Source organism: Populus nigra, chromosome 18 (assembly GCF_951802175.1).
Source record: "Populus nigra chromosome 18, ddPopNigr1.1, whole genome shotgun sequence".
NCBI lineage: Eukaryota > Viridiplantae > Streptophyta > Magnoliopsida > Malpighiales > Salicaceae > Populus > Populus nigra.
Window position 1 is genome coordinate 12,680,480 of NC_084869.1, and position 19,397 is coordinate 12,699,876.

Genomic DNA, 19,397 nt, shown 5'->3' on the forward strand with positions numbered 1-19,397 from the left:
TTTGTGTTAATGGGTTTTGTTTCTTTCATGGTGTACTGCAGTAGTTTGAGGTTTTACTGTAACTGAAGTAGATTAAGAAAATGATTCTTGGTTAGTACTGGATGATTTCACCATGTGTGTTTATTTGGTATTTCTTGTTTTCATGTAGTTTAAGAAAAGGCACCATGGTATCCATTGGAGTTGAGTGACTTCCAAGCCATAATATGACAGTCTAGACTAGTAATGTAATTCCCTCAAAACTTTCTAAACCAGTCTGAAATTCTGTATTATTCATGCTTTGATTTCTTAAAACAGAATTATTTCATTTATAGGAAGTAGCGACTGCGCATAATTTGTGATCTGATAGAATAAATCTTCTGGCACGAAATCCAGTTGAATTCCCTGTTATCTGATGGGAGTTATAGCTTGCTCCGAGCTATTCCAGCCGGTGCGTGTCTGGACCTCTTCTCCACCACTCGGGACAGTTGCTTCACTGCGTCTTTGGGAAAATGACGAGGTTTGCTCAGCCATTCACCTCCATCAACAACCAATGTTGTTCCATTGACATATTTTCCTAAACAGTAAAATGATTCATAACATTATTCAAAGGTACAATACGAAAATTGAATAAACAAGACAGGCAGAATTCTCTCTCACAAAAGATGGCAGCAATTTAATCATACGCAATCGGAGGAGCAAAAGGCATCAGACTGGGAAGGCAATGAGGTAGGCGGTGATAACTTGGATTGCTATATGATTTCCGGATTAACTTATTGCAAATATATAAAGCGGCTCAAGTTCAACAAAGGTGTTCATAAGATCTTTGATTGCAGTGAACTCGAAAAAGCTCCTCAAAAGTTTATATCATGGAAAAAAAAATGAAACATTCATATTTTGCATGGATGCATTCTTCCTCCCTACTAGGATGCTTTGAGTTAATGATTAAGGGTGGGTCTGATTGGCCAAGTGGGAAAGTGTTGTTAAAACTGTATTTTGCATAGTTTTAAAAGTATTTGGTTAATCAGAACATTAATGATCAACCAAATTTTTATCAATATATCTTTAGCAAAAAATCAAATCAAGAAAGATTTACGAATATAAATTTTTGGGAAAACATGCACACTTCAATAAGGTAATGTAAGTTTGGCAAATATGCCTAATACAAGGTACTAGGACTTGGCAGTCAATCAAATTCTCAAGATAACAATCATCCTCCTTTAAGCATCTCCAGTGGAATGATCATCCTTCCTTGACACATCCAAAGAAATGAGATAATATGAGTCTAGCGAACATGCTAGACATATGACACTTGGACTTGGCAGTTAGTCAAGTCCATTGCACTTGAACTTGTTAGTCAGCCAAGTCTAAGGTAACAATCATCCTCCCTCGGCATGCTTAAGTGAATGAGGTAATGTGGGTCTGATGAACATGGTAGATGCAACGCACTTGAACTTAGCAGTCAACCAAATCCAATATAACATGGGTCTGGCAAACATGTCACACTCAATGTACTTGGACTTGACAATTAGCTAAGTTTAAGGTAACGTGGGTATGGAAAACATGCTAGACTCAAGATACTTAGACTTGACAGTTCAAAAAATCCAAGGTAACGACCATCTTTCCTGGCAAGCCCAAGGAAATGACCATCCTCCCTTGACACGCCTAAGAGGATGACCATCATACTTGGGGCATATCCAATGGGATGACTCTCCTTTTTTAGGTCTAGCTTAGGGGAAAAAATCAGTCTCTATGGGCTTAGCTATATTTGACAACTTAAACCCTAATTTCTCTATATATTTTAGGTGTATAAAAGTCCTTCACGGACCCACCAGATTTCTATCAAACATTAATATAGATGTAAAGGATATTTATACCTCATTAAATGTTATCAGGGTAAAATTACACTTTAGACCCTCCTTTTCACAAAAAGACAAAACTCATAGACTATAAATACATTATAAAACCTTCAAATCAAAGGTTCACAATTTTCATTCTCTACTGCATATATATTTTCTAAGTATTTCTCTCTAGAATATTGTTATATTTTTTCTCTCTAAAAAATTATTTATTTAAGCATCGAAGAGTTCTCACCTTCACCAAATAAAACCTTTTGCAGACACTAGTCACAAGTCACCTTAGTCTACCAAACACCTACCTTGGCTAGGGAGAATGGATAAGATTGCTAAGACCAATTGATTAGCCAATTATCTAACTCAGGAGCCCTATTCCTAAGCTATTTGGATTTTTAAGACTTCATCAACTACAGTTTTACATGGATCCCATTAAAAACTCTCTTAAAATCCTGGTTATGAAAAAACTACAATTTATAACTTTTTTTATACCACAACTACAAAAGCTACTTGGGAGAACACCCATCTGCCTGCGGAAAGTGGCAAAGGATACCTTTCTTTTTGTCAAAATGGTAGCTGGGGATTTCTAAAACTGAAAAAAGAAAACAAAGTGGTAATAAATAAGAGATCAAGTCACAGCATAAGACCATAGAAGGTCGTTCTAAACTTCTAACGTATCAAGCTTTCTATACACAAGAGTCATGAAAGCTATGCTTTCTCCCTCCCACTATCTCTACAACCTGGATAACTCCACTCTTGCACTAAACCTCTGTAACTGTTGCAAACCAAGTCCCCATATCTCGGCTACTTGCTGAATCGCAGTGGCAAAAAAACTACCTAAATTTGAAAGCAAGATGCTTCAAAATTATTGTTACTGGACAGCTGGTAGGGCTAGACATATATTGAGAGGTATCTCAATTAAAAAAAAATGTCAAAAATATACTACCCATATATGCATGTTGATAGTTAAAAATTTTAAAGGTAAATGTATTGAAATGACCCTGCTGAAAATATTACAATATTGAGTTGTATGTAAGATGTATTAATTAAATGTCACAAATTAATAAAATTTTCTAATTCAAATCTTTAATATACATGTCATATACTAAATATGTTTAGGTCTTTTATTAATATAATAAGCATAGCTTCCTCTCTACGTATCATTTTTCAAAAAAAATAAAAACAAGGAGAAGTCACAGCTTAAGTAATTAAAATATTCTCAATTTTTTTTATCTATTTAATTTTGGATTAAATTTTATTAGATTTGAAATTCAAATTTGTATTGCAACGCGAAAGCTCACCTTCAGACTTAAGCAACATAATTCTAGATAACCAGTATATTTAACTCTAAATTTTTTTATATTTTATATTAGATGCTTGTATTAATTATATAAGTTTTATTCTTTATACAAATACATAATAAATTGTTGTTCTAAATTAATTTATAATTGACAGTTTGACGTTTTAGGTAATTAACTATTTTATAAGGTCCTTGATTGATCCTGCTGGACAAAAAACTTTGTGCTAAGCGATCAGAGCTAGACATTCTCATTTACAACCTCTGTAGAAATGGAGTGCTTAAGCTTTTCTTCAACACTAGTTATAGTGTTTGTAAAGGGCAGTGTAAAACATTGCACAGAATTACATAAAAGGATCAAGTAATAGACAGAGTATATGCAGCCCTAACCTGCATCAGATGCAAGATAGACAGCAGCCATGGCTATATCCCATTTCTCTCCCACTTTAAACAGAGGCATCTTCTCCATAGCTTTGCTCAATATCCCTTCGAGTCCAAGTTTACTCATGCCTGCAGTGTCTCCAATAGGACCTGGAGCAATCCCATTAACTCTGATATCATAATCTGTTCCCCACTCCAATGCCAAGTTTCTTGTAATGCTATCAACTGCTGCCTGGACACCAATAAAAAAAACGTTGGGAAGATATTTATACACACTTTAGAACATAAACTTGATAACTTGCAGAATTAACTAACTAACCTTAGCAGCAGATACATGGATTTGATACCATGTTGCTGTATAATGCAGAGTCGCACTTATGTTTATAATTGTTCCGCCAGTTGTAGATGGATCCTTCCCAAGTCCCCCTTTCTTTAGATACTTGAGTGCTTCATGGCACATTGTGAAAGTGCCAACAGAGTCTATATCCATTACTGCAGAAAAGAAGAAAAGGGTTACTCAACTTTGCTCCTCTAAGACCAGCCTTTCATGGGCTATCAATGTGAGAGATGAGACTTCTGTTACGTTATTGGAACAACCGATACAATCTTCGCTACTATTAAGCATAAATTCGTAAAATAACTAGAAAAAATTTTAACAATCTAAAATTCAGCTGAAATAATCGTACCAAACTCCAAAATATATTTAACAAAGTTTTGAAGTTCTTAAAGTCAAAACCAACTGCACAGATTATGCCTGTGCTTAAGAATAAAAACCAACCTGTCCTGAATCCATTGGAGGATAAATCCTCGGAAGGAACAAGAAAATTGCCAGCTGCAGCATTTACAAGAATGTCAAGCCTACCAAAATGCTTGAAAGTAGATTCCACGACTCTTATTGCATCTTCTCTCTTGCGAACATCTCCCTCGAATCCTATTGCCTGCAGCGTACACAATAACAAAAATGTTTTCACTTCTACACAGACAAAACCAGATGCTAATACTACCAATTATCCAGCTAAATTAAACATGAGAAATAGATTGCCTTCAGAGGAATTGAAAAGGTATGTAAACAGCATTCAATGCCCTCCTCCATAATCGAATGTTTGAAACATCCGATTCAAGGTAGTTTCCATGCTTCTTCAATCCCTTTGGATTTTTCAAAGGCACTGAAGAATTCACTTTTCTAATAATATACAGTGCATATGACTATCATCGTGTTCCTCCCAAACAACATGTCGTTTCAGTATAAAACTCCTCATTGCAAGCAAAACGGGAAGTCGTTTCAAGCAGTTAACTGGCCAAAAAGGAGGCGTATTTTCAAAAAATAAATAATGATAACTGGAATTCCCTGGACCTTTCCTGTGCTTTCTCAGCAACCAAACACATCAAGAGTTCAAAAAATCATCAAACAGACGGAAATGAAACAAAATAAAGATAACCCAGATGGTCAAAAAGATGATATCATCAGAGAGACTTACAGGAATTCCAAGCGAGTTAAGAGAGGAAACAGCAGAGTCAACAACATGTTTACGTCGACCCATGATGGCAATAGATGCTCCATGTTTGCCAAGCTGTAGAGATATCTCATACCCGATTCCTGACCCACCTCCTGTCAATAAAGCTACCTTCCCTCTTAGTATCTCTGGCTTGAATGGTGACTCTACCATTGATGCCTTCTTCCTTGACCTCGTTTGCAGCTCCTTGCTCGCTTTTTCTCGATGTAAAATTTGGTTGATCGTAACTCTGTTTTATTATTTTATAATATCGTTGGCATGTGATGTGTATCAACAGAGAAAATTCAGCCACAGATTCTGTCTTTCTTTTTTATTTCTTTTTATGTGCTCAAAAAATTATAGTATCTTTCTTTTTTTGGTTTTACATTTACATTGCCTGAGTGATGGGGGAGTGTGATCGGCGTTGCAGTTTTTATTTATTTATTTATGTGTTTTAAAATTATATTTTACTTAAAATATATTAAATTAATATTTTAAAAAAAGTTTATTTTAATGATTTGCGTGTCCCAATGTTAAAAATAAAAATTTTAAAAACTTATTTTTACATATTTTCAAATAAAAATTATTTTTAAAAAGTATTTTACACAACAATACCTAAACACAAATTTAATATTTATAAGATACCATTAATATTTGTTTATCAATATGTCAATTTTTTTTATTTGACATGGAACTCGGGTTATCAAAATGTGCTTAGGCCTCTCGTATGTCTTCGAGAGTGTTGTATATATGCTATTCTTTTTTGTTTTAAATTTATTTAAATATCAAATTTTTCATTATCGCACGCCCGTTTTGTTTCAAACCATGCCAATTCCATCACAGGATCATCAAAAGTTATCCGGGTTAAGTTTTCCGGGGAGAATTAAAAAATTACACCATGTCAACTATTTTCTTAGAAAATTCAATAAATTCACCAATCCATATAGTTTCAAGCCAGAAAAGGAGCTCAACCGGGGCAAAATTTGGATGGCAGGTTGGCAGGATTAGCTATAATTTTTTTTAAAAGAATTAAAATAATATTATTTTAAAAATAATATCAATAAATTTTTTAATTTTACATGGATCAACAAGATTATAAACAACTAGAATTTTAAATTAAATTAAACTAGGGTAATTTTTTTATTTTATTTTTAATCCAAGACCGGTTTAAACCTCAATGTGACATTAAACTAAGAAGGTATTTGATAATATAGTTGTGGTTGCTTTTTAAAATGGTTTTTACTCGGAAAAATATTAAAATAATATATTTTTTAAAAGATATTTTTAATATTGGCATGTAAAGATGATTTGAAAACACTAAAAAATATTAATTTAAAATAAAAAAATAAAATAAACTTTAAATTTTTTAAAAAATACTTTCAAAATACAAAAATAAATATGATCAAAATATAATTTTTATGATAGATTTCCACCCGAATTATCAGAGTGAGATGCAGCTGATTAGCCAGTCCAAATAGTAGTAAGGGCCGAAAAATACCAAAAATAGAATTTCAATCGGAGCCTCTTGAAAAGAGAAAGCCGAGCCCAAGCCCTTAAATCACGTGCGATAACAAAGGACACAAATTCTCGGACCCCACATGATGCGCTCCTCCGTGCTGTAATCGCACTACCAGATTCTCATGTCCCCGTAATTGTTTGATCAGGTCATGGACACTTCTGTACTTTCATCCTCCTCTAATATGCGGCGACCCGTGTTTTAAACCTTGGAAATCTATTTAATTAACGGTTTAATCTTGTAGACAAGAGGTGATTGGGCAGGCACACATCCTACGCTAGATCTTAGTTGTTTTTTTAGGGATGAATGTGATAAATTAATGAGATGTCATTTTTATAATTACTTATACTCCATTTAATTTCTTTAAAATTATATCATTTTATTATATATATATATATATATATATATGAACATAAAACAGATTACGTGGAATCAATTTTAGCAATATTGCAAAATTAGGTTGTAGTATTCTATTTTTAGATAATGATGAATTCACTTTGTTAATTTATAGCAGTTTTTCGTATTGTTTAATATCTTTCACACATTTTATCATTTAAAAAAACTTAGGTTTATCACTCTTTGTTTTGTTTTATTTATTCTTAGTTTGAATAATTGAGATTTGTTGCTTTTTTAATTAATTATATATACTAACATGTTATTTTGAACTAACTCTTGACTGTAATTGAGTTGAATTTAATTCAATTTCAATAAATAAGTTGAATTTACTTGTTTAGAATAGTAAAAAAAGTTTTTATATATATTATCATTGTAGATGATTATTTTTTTAAAAAAATAATTTTAATATTATCTCCTTTTTTTTAATACGGTAAATCAAAAGGATTGACCTCTAATTTATTTTTGTATCATTTTTAAAGATTAAATTTCATTAAAAATTTAATTATCATCATTCAGAATGATTTCAAATATAAAACTTCACTACTAATTCAAAGGATTCTAAAAGCTTAAAAATTAAATTCCTTGATAATGAAATTTATTTTCAAATAAAAAAATTTAAAATACAGCATAAAATCTCATCTATTATTTTATGAAGTAATTAATAACTCATCAATTAAATTCTAAATAAATTATTCACTTCTTGTGTCCAAGTTAATTTTTTAAAACTCTGCAAAATCATTTAAACAATGTATTCTTGGAATCATTTAAAAATAATAATTTAATCTTGATGAATTTCAAAAACATTTTTAGAATAATATAAATTCAATAAAATTCTAAACTGTGTTTTTACTGTAATAATAGATATAATTTATAATGAATTGCTAAAATAAAATTATTTATTTATTTATTATTTGGTGGGAAAAAATCAACAATCTACAAGTCATAAAAAGGATGTCATTTAGCACCGTTAATGGAGACTTATTATCCACTAATCCTCGCTATCAAATCCAGACAAACATCGCACTCAAAATAAAATCCCCGTTTTACCCTTATGATCTACTTTTGACTATCCTCCAATTTATGTCATTCTAATTCCTCGTTGAACTCACACTCTTGTCTTCTTGTCCTCTGGATTTCCCTTAATTACTCACCATCAACATCTTCATTTCACTCTATCGTCCACTTTACTTCACCCCCCCCCCCCCCCCCAACTCACCGAGTAAGCCTTCAAAACTCGCCCGACTCATGAGCCGATTTAGAAGAATCGAAATCTTCGAGCCGCACTATGCTCCCGTCTTACTCAGAGAAACCTCCATTTTCACTCCGAAATCACTCGTTTTTCCATCCTTTGAAGAACCCGAGGAGCTCGGTTTTGCTGCTTTCGATCTCTTGTGCTCGAAGCCTACCTCTTTCGAGGTTTTTGATACAGTGACTGATCTGGTTAAACCGCGTTCGTTTTACACGAGCAAGAGTATCCACGACCGATTTGAGACTGACTTGCGCTTGCACACTCTTCATGATCGCGTCAGCGAGCTCGAGTCAAAGTTTGACAGGCTAGTCAACCCGAAGATCAACGGCGGGAGTGGTGCTGAGAGGAAGTACACGTGGACAGCGGAGATTAAAGGACCGGTGACAGAAAGGAAGTATAAACTGACAGCAGAGATCAAAGGAGGAGAAGAGAAGAAGAAGAAAGAAGAGAAGATTAAGAATTATAAATGGACTGCTGAGATTAAAGGAAAAGGAGAGGAAGAGATTCCTATCTCGCGGAAGTATACGTTTGAAACATCAAATGGATTTGCAGGTGACGGTAGCAAATCAGAAAAGAAAGAGAAGGAGAAGGAGAAAAAGATAGAGGCTAAGGAGAAGAAAGGACAGTGCGCCACGCGCCTTGTTGAAATCGAAGATTACCCTGATCATGGAGCTGTTGTTTTGCGCCAGGTAATCTGTGCTGTTTTCCTGCATTCAAGTTAGTTAAATGTGCTTGAACGAGAATAGTAGTTGAAAAGATCACGTTTTTATTGTATGTTCTTATAGGCATTTGCAAAGAGAGCTGGAGTGGTGGAGAAGAGGAAGGGGAAGAAGAAGGAATTGTCGCCTCAGGATGCAGCATTGTTGATTCAGATTACATTTAGGGCTTATTTGATCCGGAGATCACAGGCACTTCGTGCGCTTAGAGAGTTGGCGATTGCAAAAGCTAAGTTGAAGGAGCTTAGAGCTTTGTTCAATAACTTTTCTTATAGGCGCCATGTTGCGCGTGATGCTGAGGAGAGGCAGAGGTTTTCGGAGAAAATTATTGTGCTGCTTCTTACTGTTGATGCCATTGAGGTAAATCATGTTTTGCTTATTTGAAATGACAGGCTCTGCAATTTGCTTGAAATGTGCTTAGATGATTACTTACGGTTGCTGTTGATGTTGACGTTAAATTGTTGGACTTGGAACTGGTTTGAAGTTTTCTAGGCATGGTTTTAGTAATTTGCCGTTGTTGCTTGATTGAGTACCTGAATAGATTTCATGGAAGATTTTTCCTTTATAAAATCCCATGCTACATTGTGTTTTCCAGAATTTTATCAACGTAGTAGTTTTGCATCAATTATTACAACAATCTTTTGGATTGCATCCATTCTCGTGTTGTATTTAGCTATCTTCATATTTTGACTATTAAGATTAGTACTGAAAGAGTACATCGAATTAAGAATTTTATAGATCATGTTTGTTTGTTTTGATAAATTATGTTAAAAAGTTGGGCACACATGTTTAGGAAAATGTGAGAGCTGCTGTTTGATCTCACTAAAGATGTCCTCTTGTTCAATGATTGAATGCAACTATTGTAGTATTAAACAACCAATACTCACCTATGATTTTGATATTGGCTGTTCACATGGCTAGTGTCTTGTATGTTCTGTAACAAGCAAATGAACTTGCTAGATAGCTTGGTTCTAATTTGTTTGGTTGCAATATTAATTACATGGAAAATGTGGTGGTCAAGCTTGTCATTCCCATAACCTTGTGGAACTGGGATGATAAAACATGCACATAACATTTTGGTTCGTGAAGTGCAGTGCTACCATGTTTTCGTAGGCTACATCTAGATGTATAATTTGCTTTCAGCTTCTTGGTGTTGGCAAGTTTCAACTGCAATTTCTCTAATTTTGAAAGGCTATAATTTGTCTCGATTTTGAATATGAGCTACTAGAGTTTACATGGATGTCCAGTCTGATAGATCTTGGATGGGACAGGTGCTCTGTGATGTTAGGTTGAGTGGTAAAAACCAGCCAGAATGATCATATTGAAATTCAATGGCCGAGAGCTGAACTTGATGTAGCAGTTCTTAAATTTCTTAATTGGCTATATAATTGAAGATATAACTTTCAGTTGTTCTTTAGCTGAAATGTTTATGGAATGGGCTGTGGTTTAGGTAGGTCCTAGTTCAAATCTTAATGTTGAAGGAAAAAGTAGCAAGTACCAAATCAGAAATAAGGATAGGTAGTTTTATGAAGAAATTATCGGATGGATCGGGTCCACTACATCAATCATTGACCCAATTAGTTAGATATGCTCTAACATATCTGGTTGGCTTTCTTTTCCTCAGCTTTAGGTTGCTGTGTGATCATATGATTCTGTTCTTTTTCTTCATCTTCCGTTTTTTACCAGTGATTAATTTTAACATGTTTTGCCCTCATTCACTTGGGTCCTATTTGGTAATAGTGTCTTGAATTTTCTACCGGCCTCAAATTGGGATTTAGTCTGTTTACTGGTTGCTCATTTGAAAAGAAAAAATGAAGAAGAATGAACTTTGAGGGTCTCAGTGTTTATATGAATGCTATTAGAAAACAGGTATGGTGGAGTACATTTGTTAACCTCTTTTACATTCATTTCGTACAAGGATTTCACATAAATGATACAGCTTTATACTATCTTGATGTACCAATTGCAGATGTATTATGTTGATGCTTTTGCAATTGTACCAAATAACTGAGCTTGTGGTTGTAGCTGCTCCCACCACATTATCAAACATAGGCTAAGGCTCACCCTCCTTTTATAACACTTGAGTTGAAACACAACAATTGATTCTAGTTGATTGAGGAAGTTAACAATTTCTACCTGTTTTTTATGTCTTTCCCTGTTAAAACTGATGGTGATGCTTGTCAGCTCTTAAATCTAGATGTCAAGAACTGAACTTCTGTGCTCATTTAAATTCCTCACATTCTCTTCATCTAAAAAAAAAGTATGTATATATATATATGTGTGTGTGTGGGGTGCTAAAGTAATATTTCCATGCCTAATTCATCAGGTTTCCTGTAAAAGACATGTTTAAAAAAAATGTAATGAACTGATTTACTACATTTGATGACCCATGAGAGAGGTCTTATGTTGTGTCTCTTCTACCATTTATTTAGATGTTTTAATTTTAGTTTTATCATGATTATTATTATTTTGGCTCGAGAGAATATGTATGTGTTGTCGAGTTTGCATTAAGAGTGCCATTCTGATTGTGATGAACTTTGCTTATGCAGCCAGTCTGTTTTTTTGTAAGTCATGTCTGCAATACTCAAGGATCAATAACCGAATATGATTATATGAACCATCTCTTTTTTACTACTATTGTCATGCCAATTAGATCTTAGATGTCCAAGTTTAATGGGGGAAAAGGAGAATGGCTAGATATCTTGGATCTCATGGTTAGACTAGTTGCTGTACAGATCTAAAATACCCGCTTCTCATTTTCTGAATATGTTGGTTTTGGTGGTGGGGGTGACGGCAGCTAAGTAGCTCCCTTCCTGCCTAACATTGCCTTACTTCTATTGGTTCTTTAATGTGCATTTGATGTGTTGGGTTGTGTAGGGAGCTGATCTAATGGTTCGAGCTGCAAAACGGTCAATGGTGGATGAGCTGGAGGCAATGCTTGATGTGGTGGACCCCCAGCCTGCTGGTAAATCACTTTCTATGAGAAGACGAACATTTGATATGCCTGATGGTGTCATTCGAAAGGAAATTGCTGAAGGTGTGGCCCAGGTTGTCCAGATGCTTGATAAAGAAGAGGATGGCACCGCCACCTTTGAGGCATGCTTGTAAGCAAGTCATGTTTAGTAAGAAAAACTCATTCCCCTTGTGTGTTTTTCTTGGGTGTCCCGGCTTCTTTCTTTCTTGTTGTAGAATATTGAACGCAATTTGAAAGCTCCTGTTAACTCATCATGCCATGTTTGATGTGGTTGCCCTAGCTTGCTGTTGTCTTTTGAATGAGAGTTGTGTGCTCTGATTTTCATGTCTTCACTTCCAGTTTTCACCTAGTTTATTAATTCTCTCACCCTAGAGTCCAGTTAATCTTATATGATTAAACATTAGATCACCTCATGTCTTTTAATCTTTTCGCGTCATGTTTAGTTTGCTCACAGATAGGATTAGGCAGGGCATTATGAACCTGCATCTCATCACTGCCGGAGAATGCGTGTGTTCTTTACCTCGAGCTTTCTGTATTTTCTGATGAAAGCGTGTGGGTCATTGGTCATTTATTGGGGACTAGTGTGGGTCTGTGTAGGAGACCCCTTGTAGCCAGACAGGACACAGACGTGTTCTGGGCTCCGATACAATGAGAGTGGGGGCTTGCCTGACTTGAATGATTCAAGTAATTGTCGTGATGAGTTTCTAGTGACCATTTTTAGGCCCTGTAGGTGCCAGGATTGACCTAATTGTCGTGATCAGCACTTCTGTTTTAAAGTCCTTATATTTTTTATTTTTTAAAAGTTTATTTTTTACATCAATATAATCCAAAAACATAAACATATTAATTGGAAAAAAAATATCAAAAAATGACAAGCCAAACAGTCCCTTTGAGCTTCGCAATTGGTGGATAATATCATATTATAAAGCAATTTTCTTTCATTTGTTGTACCAACAACTTATTTTATTAATTACTCAAGAAATTATTTAATTGTTCAACAATTATGTAAGTTCCTAACAATGACGACTCAAAAAATAACGTCACCTTAAAAAATCAAATGCTATTCATTTGGTAATATAAATTTCACAGTAAAATAATTATTTATATCCTTAAAATCTAACCAATTTACATGAAACTCTTATAATTAATTAAGTATTATATCTATTGCAAGGTATATTTTATTTTAACATTTCTTAAACCCTAAGATACTTAGGCCATGTTTGTTTTCCGGAAAATAGTTTTCGGGAAACCACTTTCAAAACTTTCATGTGTTTGTTTGCCAGTAGAAAAGGTGGTCAACGAAAAATACTTTTTGGTAAATGAAAAACACTTTCCCGTCAAAGTAAAACACTTTCTGGTCAACGGAAAACACTTTTCAGTCAAAGAAAAATTTGACTTGGTTTTCAGGAAAATATTTTTCCTTTTGGCTGTGTTTGTTTTTCGAAAAGTGGTTTCCGGGAAAACACCTTTCAAACTTTTATGTGTTTGTTTGCTATTAGGAAAGTTGGTCAACAGAAAACACTTTCCAGTCAAAGAAAAATTTGGTTTGGTTTTCAGGAAAGTGTTTTCTTGGAAAATTTGGGCAGAAAACACTTTCCTGAAGTTGTGAAAAATTTAGAAATGTCATTATTTGCTGATTATATCAAATTTGATCCTCAAACTTTTGATTGCTATATATATTTTGTTTTGAATATTTATTTTTTAATTTCATCTCTTAAAATAATAGAGATCATTTTTTTATTAAAATTTGTTATCTATCGAATTTGGTCCTCATTCTTTTGATTGTTACTTATTTTATTTGAAATAATTTATGAAATTTTAATTATTATTATTATTTTAATTTCTTCATCTTTTAATTTTTTTATTTTTTATTTGATCTCTATTATTTTGATTATTATTTATTTTATCTGAGATAATTTATGAAATTATATTTTTTTTCAATTTCATTCTCATTCAACTTTTTAATTTGTAAGATTTGTTCCTTATTATTTTAATAAACTTGAAAAAAAATAAAATATTAATAAGTTATTTTCTAGCTCATTTTCCATAACATAACCAAACACTGGAAAGTGTTTTCCAACTTATTTTTCATTACACTACCAAACATCAGAAAATACTTTCTTGGAATTCACTTTCCTCAAAATTTACTTTCTAAAAGAAAACTACTTTCCAGCAAACAAATGAGATCTTATAATATCATGAAATAACCAAAGCAGGATACTCTAACCTCCTGGCATTGTTTTAAACCAATTCAAATAGGGCTTTATTTAGAAATTCAATGCAGCCTTTTTTGTGTTTACATAAAGTTTGTCTTCCCTAGCAAATCTGTTCTCATGAGTCGCCCATGGAAAATTGTCTATTTAAAACCAGAGAAAAACTTGACCCTGCAATTTCTTCAAACAACTACGAGTTCAGATAAATTTATAAGCAGCCACTTGGTCCAGTGGCAAGGACTTTATTATATATTCTTATTTCATGCATGAGTTCAACTTCTACTGTTCTACCAACAAATGCCGTGTTCTTTTAAAATTTAATTGTTTTTTTTAATTATATTTTTTATGTTTTTAAATTGTTTTGTTGTGTTAATTTTAAAAATAATTTTTAAAAAATAAAAAAATTATTTTAATATATATTTAAATAAAAACATTTTAAATTACAACCGTTATTGCAAACTCAAGATACTGATTGCAACCTGCAACGTTATGCTTTCTGGTTACATTTACGGAGATATTATAAGCTTCAGCTGTTCATTGTCAACAAGGGTGTCGTGGATTTTTTTCTTCTTCTTCTCCTCTTCTTCTTCTTATTTTTTAAGCAGAAGGGATTTCTTCCCTTTGTACATGTGCGAGCAAATTTAGACCAATTTTACGGTACTGAAGAATCAAATGCTACAAGTTGGTACGTACTGGTAAAACAATGAATAATTAAAAATAATGCAACATTATTGATAAGAGACTCTCTCTCTCTCTCTCAACAACGTCTTTTTCCTTACAAATCATACCTTAAAAGTAGGTTAACCAAACTTGATAATATGTTATAACTTTTAGATTTTAGGTTTTAGGTTTTAGGTTCAAGTAAACGTTCGTGTTTTGTTAGCCTAAGTTAGCCGAACCAAACTATTTAGGAGTGATGTGTTAGCCGAACCAAACTATATATATAATTTCCTTGTAATATTGCAATTCTCAATACTCAATAATGATAACAAAAATAAGCAGTATTTTCATTCTTATTAATTTATCTTAAATATAAATTACAATATTTTCTGATTCCATCTTAATATTCTCTTATATATATAATTATATATTGATGTGTTTGTGTCTTAACTCCTGGCTGATTTTTTGTGCACGAAAACTAAGTTCTCTCTTTGATGAAGTTTCAAACAAGTACTCTTCACGAGACAATAATTTTTAAAGGTTTTATAAAATATTATTAAGTTATGGTCATGCTCTCAGTCTAAACTTTTAAAAATGATTTTTTTTTTTATGAATTTCTTGCATGGTTTTGAATATCATTTAAGATTGAATTGTTTGTTTGAGTTTTTCTTATCATACGTGAAGGATTATATACACATGAATATATTCAAGCTTGGATTATATATCATTTAAGTTATTTGACTGTAAGAAACTTCAAGTTTGCAAAATTTGGATTATATATCATTTAAATTATTTGACTGTAAGAAACTTCAAGTTTGCAAAATTTGGATTATATATCATTTAAGTTATGTGACTGTAAGAAATTTCAAGTTTGGAAAACTGGTTAGCCTGAGTTTTAGGTTGATGTAAGCCCTACCTCTGCCGAGAATCGATATGGGTCACGAGTGGAAACTTCCAAGTTTGAACGCGTTTAATCTGACTGGGATTTATGAACAAAGTGTTCTTGCCAGGCACGGGCGTAAAGAAAAATAAAGTGAAGACTCATTTATGGTTATAAATGAGTTGTTGAAAATGTTTGTCTGGATGATGTGCCCTCACATCCGTAACCCTTTGCCTGAATTTAGTGCAGTGGGTCAAGAACAGGCACTTTGAACGACAACATTGAAGCCAAATCACAAGGGAAAGAAAGGAAATTCTCACAATTTCATACCATTTAGTTTATAAAATAATGTTGACACCATGGCAACATTTACTACAAGCATTTAGATCCTGTTTTGTAACGCCATTCATATTGTATTCTATTAAAATTTAAAATTATATTTTTAAAAAATTTTAAAAATATATTATTTTAATATACACCTTAGAAACCGATGAATTCATATCTATTTTATAATGGTATGTATTTATATTCAAAATTATTTTTTAAATGTATCATAAATTATATTTTTAAAAGTATTTTTATGGTTTTTATATATTAATAAAAACTAAAAAATATATTTTTAATTAAAAAATATTTTTAAAATACAATATATCACGTTACCAAACAAAGATTCTTCCGAATCTAAGTGCAATGTTGTTTTTCCATGGTCTGGCATTATTGCATTATTGGCTGCTTCTCATTTTCCAAAAAAACCTAACTTGTGCCTAACATGTGCTCCTAACCCTATTAGTTTTAAGTTCAGGTATCTTGTAATTCTGAATAAAATAAGAGAGATCATACAAGAAACATCATTTAATTTATATTTATATTTTTTTATTTTCAATTACAAGACACTGACCAAAACCTAAAAGTCACCTCATATGCCTGCCTGAAGTTTCTCTGGAAAACCCACATAACTAATTTTATAATTTTTCGAGATTATAAAATACATGTTGTTATTATTGCAACCTCATTAGCTACGTCGATGCCATGTGTTTTAAAGCTTTTATGATCAGTGCTGTGATATTTTATTCAGTTCTCTAAATTTTATAAAGGCTAGTTTGCAAGATTCAGATTCTAGTTAACGTGGCAGACATGGGCAACCAAGTCCAAGTCAACCTAGCCACTTTACTTCCAAGTTAAGAATTCCTTGCCTTGTATTTCTCAATTAGGTATTGTGGGATCAGTTTTGTATCAAGATCAAAAAAAAAAAAAAAACAATTTAATCAAATTAGGTTTTACATGGAGATATATCTGGAGTTTGAGAAGGAGATATTGTCTCGGGAGAGTTTTTTATGGATGTTTTTCGGTTTGTGATCTCACCAATAAAATAATTACATGTCTTGTTACTGTAAATATCAATAAAAAATTTTGTCATTAAAATTATTAAATCTAATAATAATAAAACCTTTTTTAATTGCATTCTAAATGATATATTTATACTTGAACTAATGTATTTAAGAAAAAAATTACTTTTTATAGTTTTAATTTTTAATCCAAATCCCAGACGACATTTTAAGTCTTCATTTGGTGATGCCATTGTATTATATTTTAAAGTATTTTTTAAAATACTTTTCAACTATAAAAATATCAATTTTTAAATGATTTTAATTTAAAAAAGTAAATTTTACAAGAGAAACTACATCACACCAACAAAAGAATATGGTAATTCTTTCAATAAGCTCTACGAAAAAAGCATATACCCAATAGAAAAAAAACACACACACGATCAAAGGCTTAACGTCTCCATATCACAACTGTTTAATTATCATAAAAAAGGTCAAAACATTGAAGTCAATGTCATTCGACCAACATTTACGCCAAGGCATAAGAAGATATTTGGTAAATGCATGATAATAAAATAATTATAAAACAAAACAATTATTAAATGATGATTGTGAATTAGGAAAAATGAAAACCAATCTATGGTACTTACGTAGATAGAATCAGGAGTACTGATGCCCGTCTATGACGACAGGCATGATGGCAACAATATTCATGCAAGAAATCAGTACCGGTGCATGATACAAACCTCGTGATTGAAAAATAAAATGTAAAATATATTTTTATCATAATATAATGTAAAATATATAAACTCTTTCCACAAAAAAAGGCATTTTTATCATAATTAACGTCTTTGAGGTTTTTCAAAATTATGGGTATTGCAGTGAATTAAAATATATATATATATATATATATATATATATTTGTGATTGAAATGCATGAATGTGTTTCGTATTGTACACCGAATGTTGAAACAAACCATGGGCGTTGCCCATTTTTTATCTCCTTGGATGATGAGTGTTAATCTATTGTTATTGGAGGATCTTACGAAGCCATTGCCTCCATCTCACGCTTCCATTAATGTGTTTTACTATTAAAATTAGGTCCTCCCCAATTATCAAGAAGTTTATATTTAGAAGCTAGCTAGCTCATCTATACCAAGACTAAATAAATAAATAAATAAATTCAAACCTAAAATTTTAAATGAAAGGAATTGAAAAACAAAGTCAAGGGAAGCTTTAAACTATAGTTACTAACCTAACTTGCGATGTCCGGTTGATGGGAGAAACTTATGGCCTAGAACCTGATTTACATCGAACAGAGAAAAATTGATCCAATAAAAACTAGTTGATATAATATTAGGCTTTTTAATAATTTGATTATTCAATTAAACTTAGTTTAAACTGCTAAGTCAACTCATTAACTTGAATTGATTTGATAGCATAATGATTTTTTTTGGAGACAGTTTCTGAACCATGTTTACGAGTCTAATGAAAAGAAAGGAAAAAGGAATATCTCTTCTTGTGGTGCTGCTACTTCCACTTTCCTTCTCAGAAATTTACTCCAGTCTTCGTTGATGAATCCTTGAGATCGACGAATCAAGAACAATCCAAGAGATATCAATGTCAAAAGACTTGCACGAAATTTACACTTAGAAGCAAGATTATTAAATGCATAGATAGTCCAACTTACCACAACCGACGTCGGCATTGAAAGAGAAGGTTCGGTAACCAACCGTAAGTGGCCCCCGACATGGCCACCACCAAGAAAGGAAGAAGGCCTTGAAAACGGCAAAAATCTATTAAGTTTCTCTTTCACTTTCCGATGCACAAATGTTTCTCATCGTTTCCTTTTCCTAGTTACTTCCTTTCGTTTTTCTCTTGTCAGCGTCTTTGACCCTCAATTGTGCTGTGTTCCTTTTAAACCAGCCCTTCCTGTTTGCCAGCTTCCATTGACTGACCCTGCGCACAGCCCATCTCTTGCCGTTCGACAAAGTCTTCCCCGAATCTCAACTTCTTTTTTATTACCAATTGCAGTGAAGAATTCCATGTTCATTCCAAAGTTAAGATTCTAATTAACTAGTCGTTCTCATTTAAGCTAGACCCGGCAGGATCAGATGGCTGGTTGGTGTCTGCTGCTGGTTAGTCTCAAGCACGTATGAAGAGAATAATAATACGTGTGTTGTCTGGTTTCACATTAGCATGTTAAGTGTGAACCTCAAGAGATTTGTTTTCAATGAGTTTTTCTACCATATTGATTTGTTAAAATAATATGATCAAGTCATAAATCACAACAATGATTCGGTGTATGATCGGTAATTTTTGCAATTATAGTTTAAAAATACAAGTTTTTTTTAAAATACAAAATATAGTTTTTTCAGGGGTAATATTTCAATAGAAATTTTCAGTGGAATCCATATGAAATTATTTTATGAATTAATTAAACAAATACTTTCAAGACCGTGACTAAG

At 32.6% G+C, this 19,397-nt stretch overlaps 2 protein-coding genes across 2 annotated transcripts; one reads left to right on the forward strand and one right to left on the reverse strand.

The window, feature by feature from the left end:
* Nucleotides 1-240: 240 nt before the first annotated feature.
* On the reverse strand, nt 241-5,282 carry LOC133678398 (peroxisomal 2,4-dienoyl-CoA reductase [(3E)-enoyl-CoA-producing]-like). Its single transcript, XM_062100688.1, has 5 exons — nt 4,986-5,282; nt 4,286-4,445; nt 3,827-3,999; nt 3,517-3,739; nt 241-553 (listed from the first exon to the last, which is right to left on the reverse strand). Exons 1-5 carry the CDS (start codon nt 5,172-5,174, stop codon nt 399-401), a joined length of 900 nt encoding a protein of 299 aa, XP_061956672.1. The 5' UTR covers nt 5,175-5,282; the 3' UTR covers nt 241-398.
* A 2,753-nt stretch (nt 5,283-8,035) lies between these two features.
* LOC133678562 (BAG family molecular chaperone regulator 7-like) lies at nt 8,036-12,183 on the forward strand. Its single transcript, XM_062100914.1, has 3 exons — nt 8,036-8,850; nt 8,947-9,237; nt 11,755-12,183. Exons 1-3 carry the CDS (start codon nt 8,158-8,160, stop codon nt 11,983-11,985), a joined length of 1,215 nt encoding a protein of 404 aa, XP_061956898.1. The 5' UTR covers nt 8,036-8,157; the 3' UTR covers nt 11,986-12,183.
* The last annotated feature ends 7,214 nt before the right edge of the window (nt 12,184-19,397 follow it).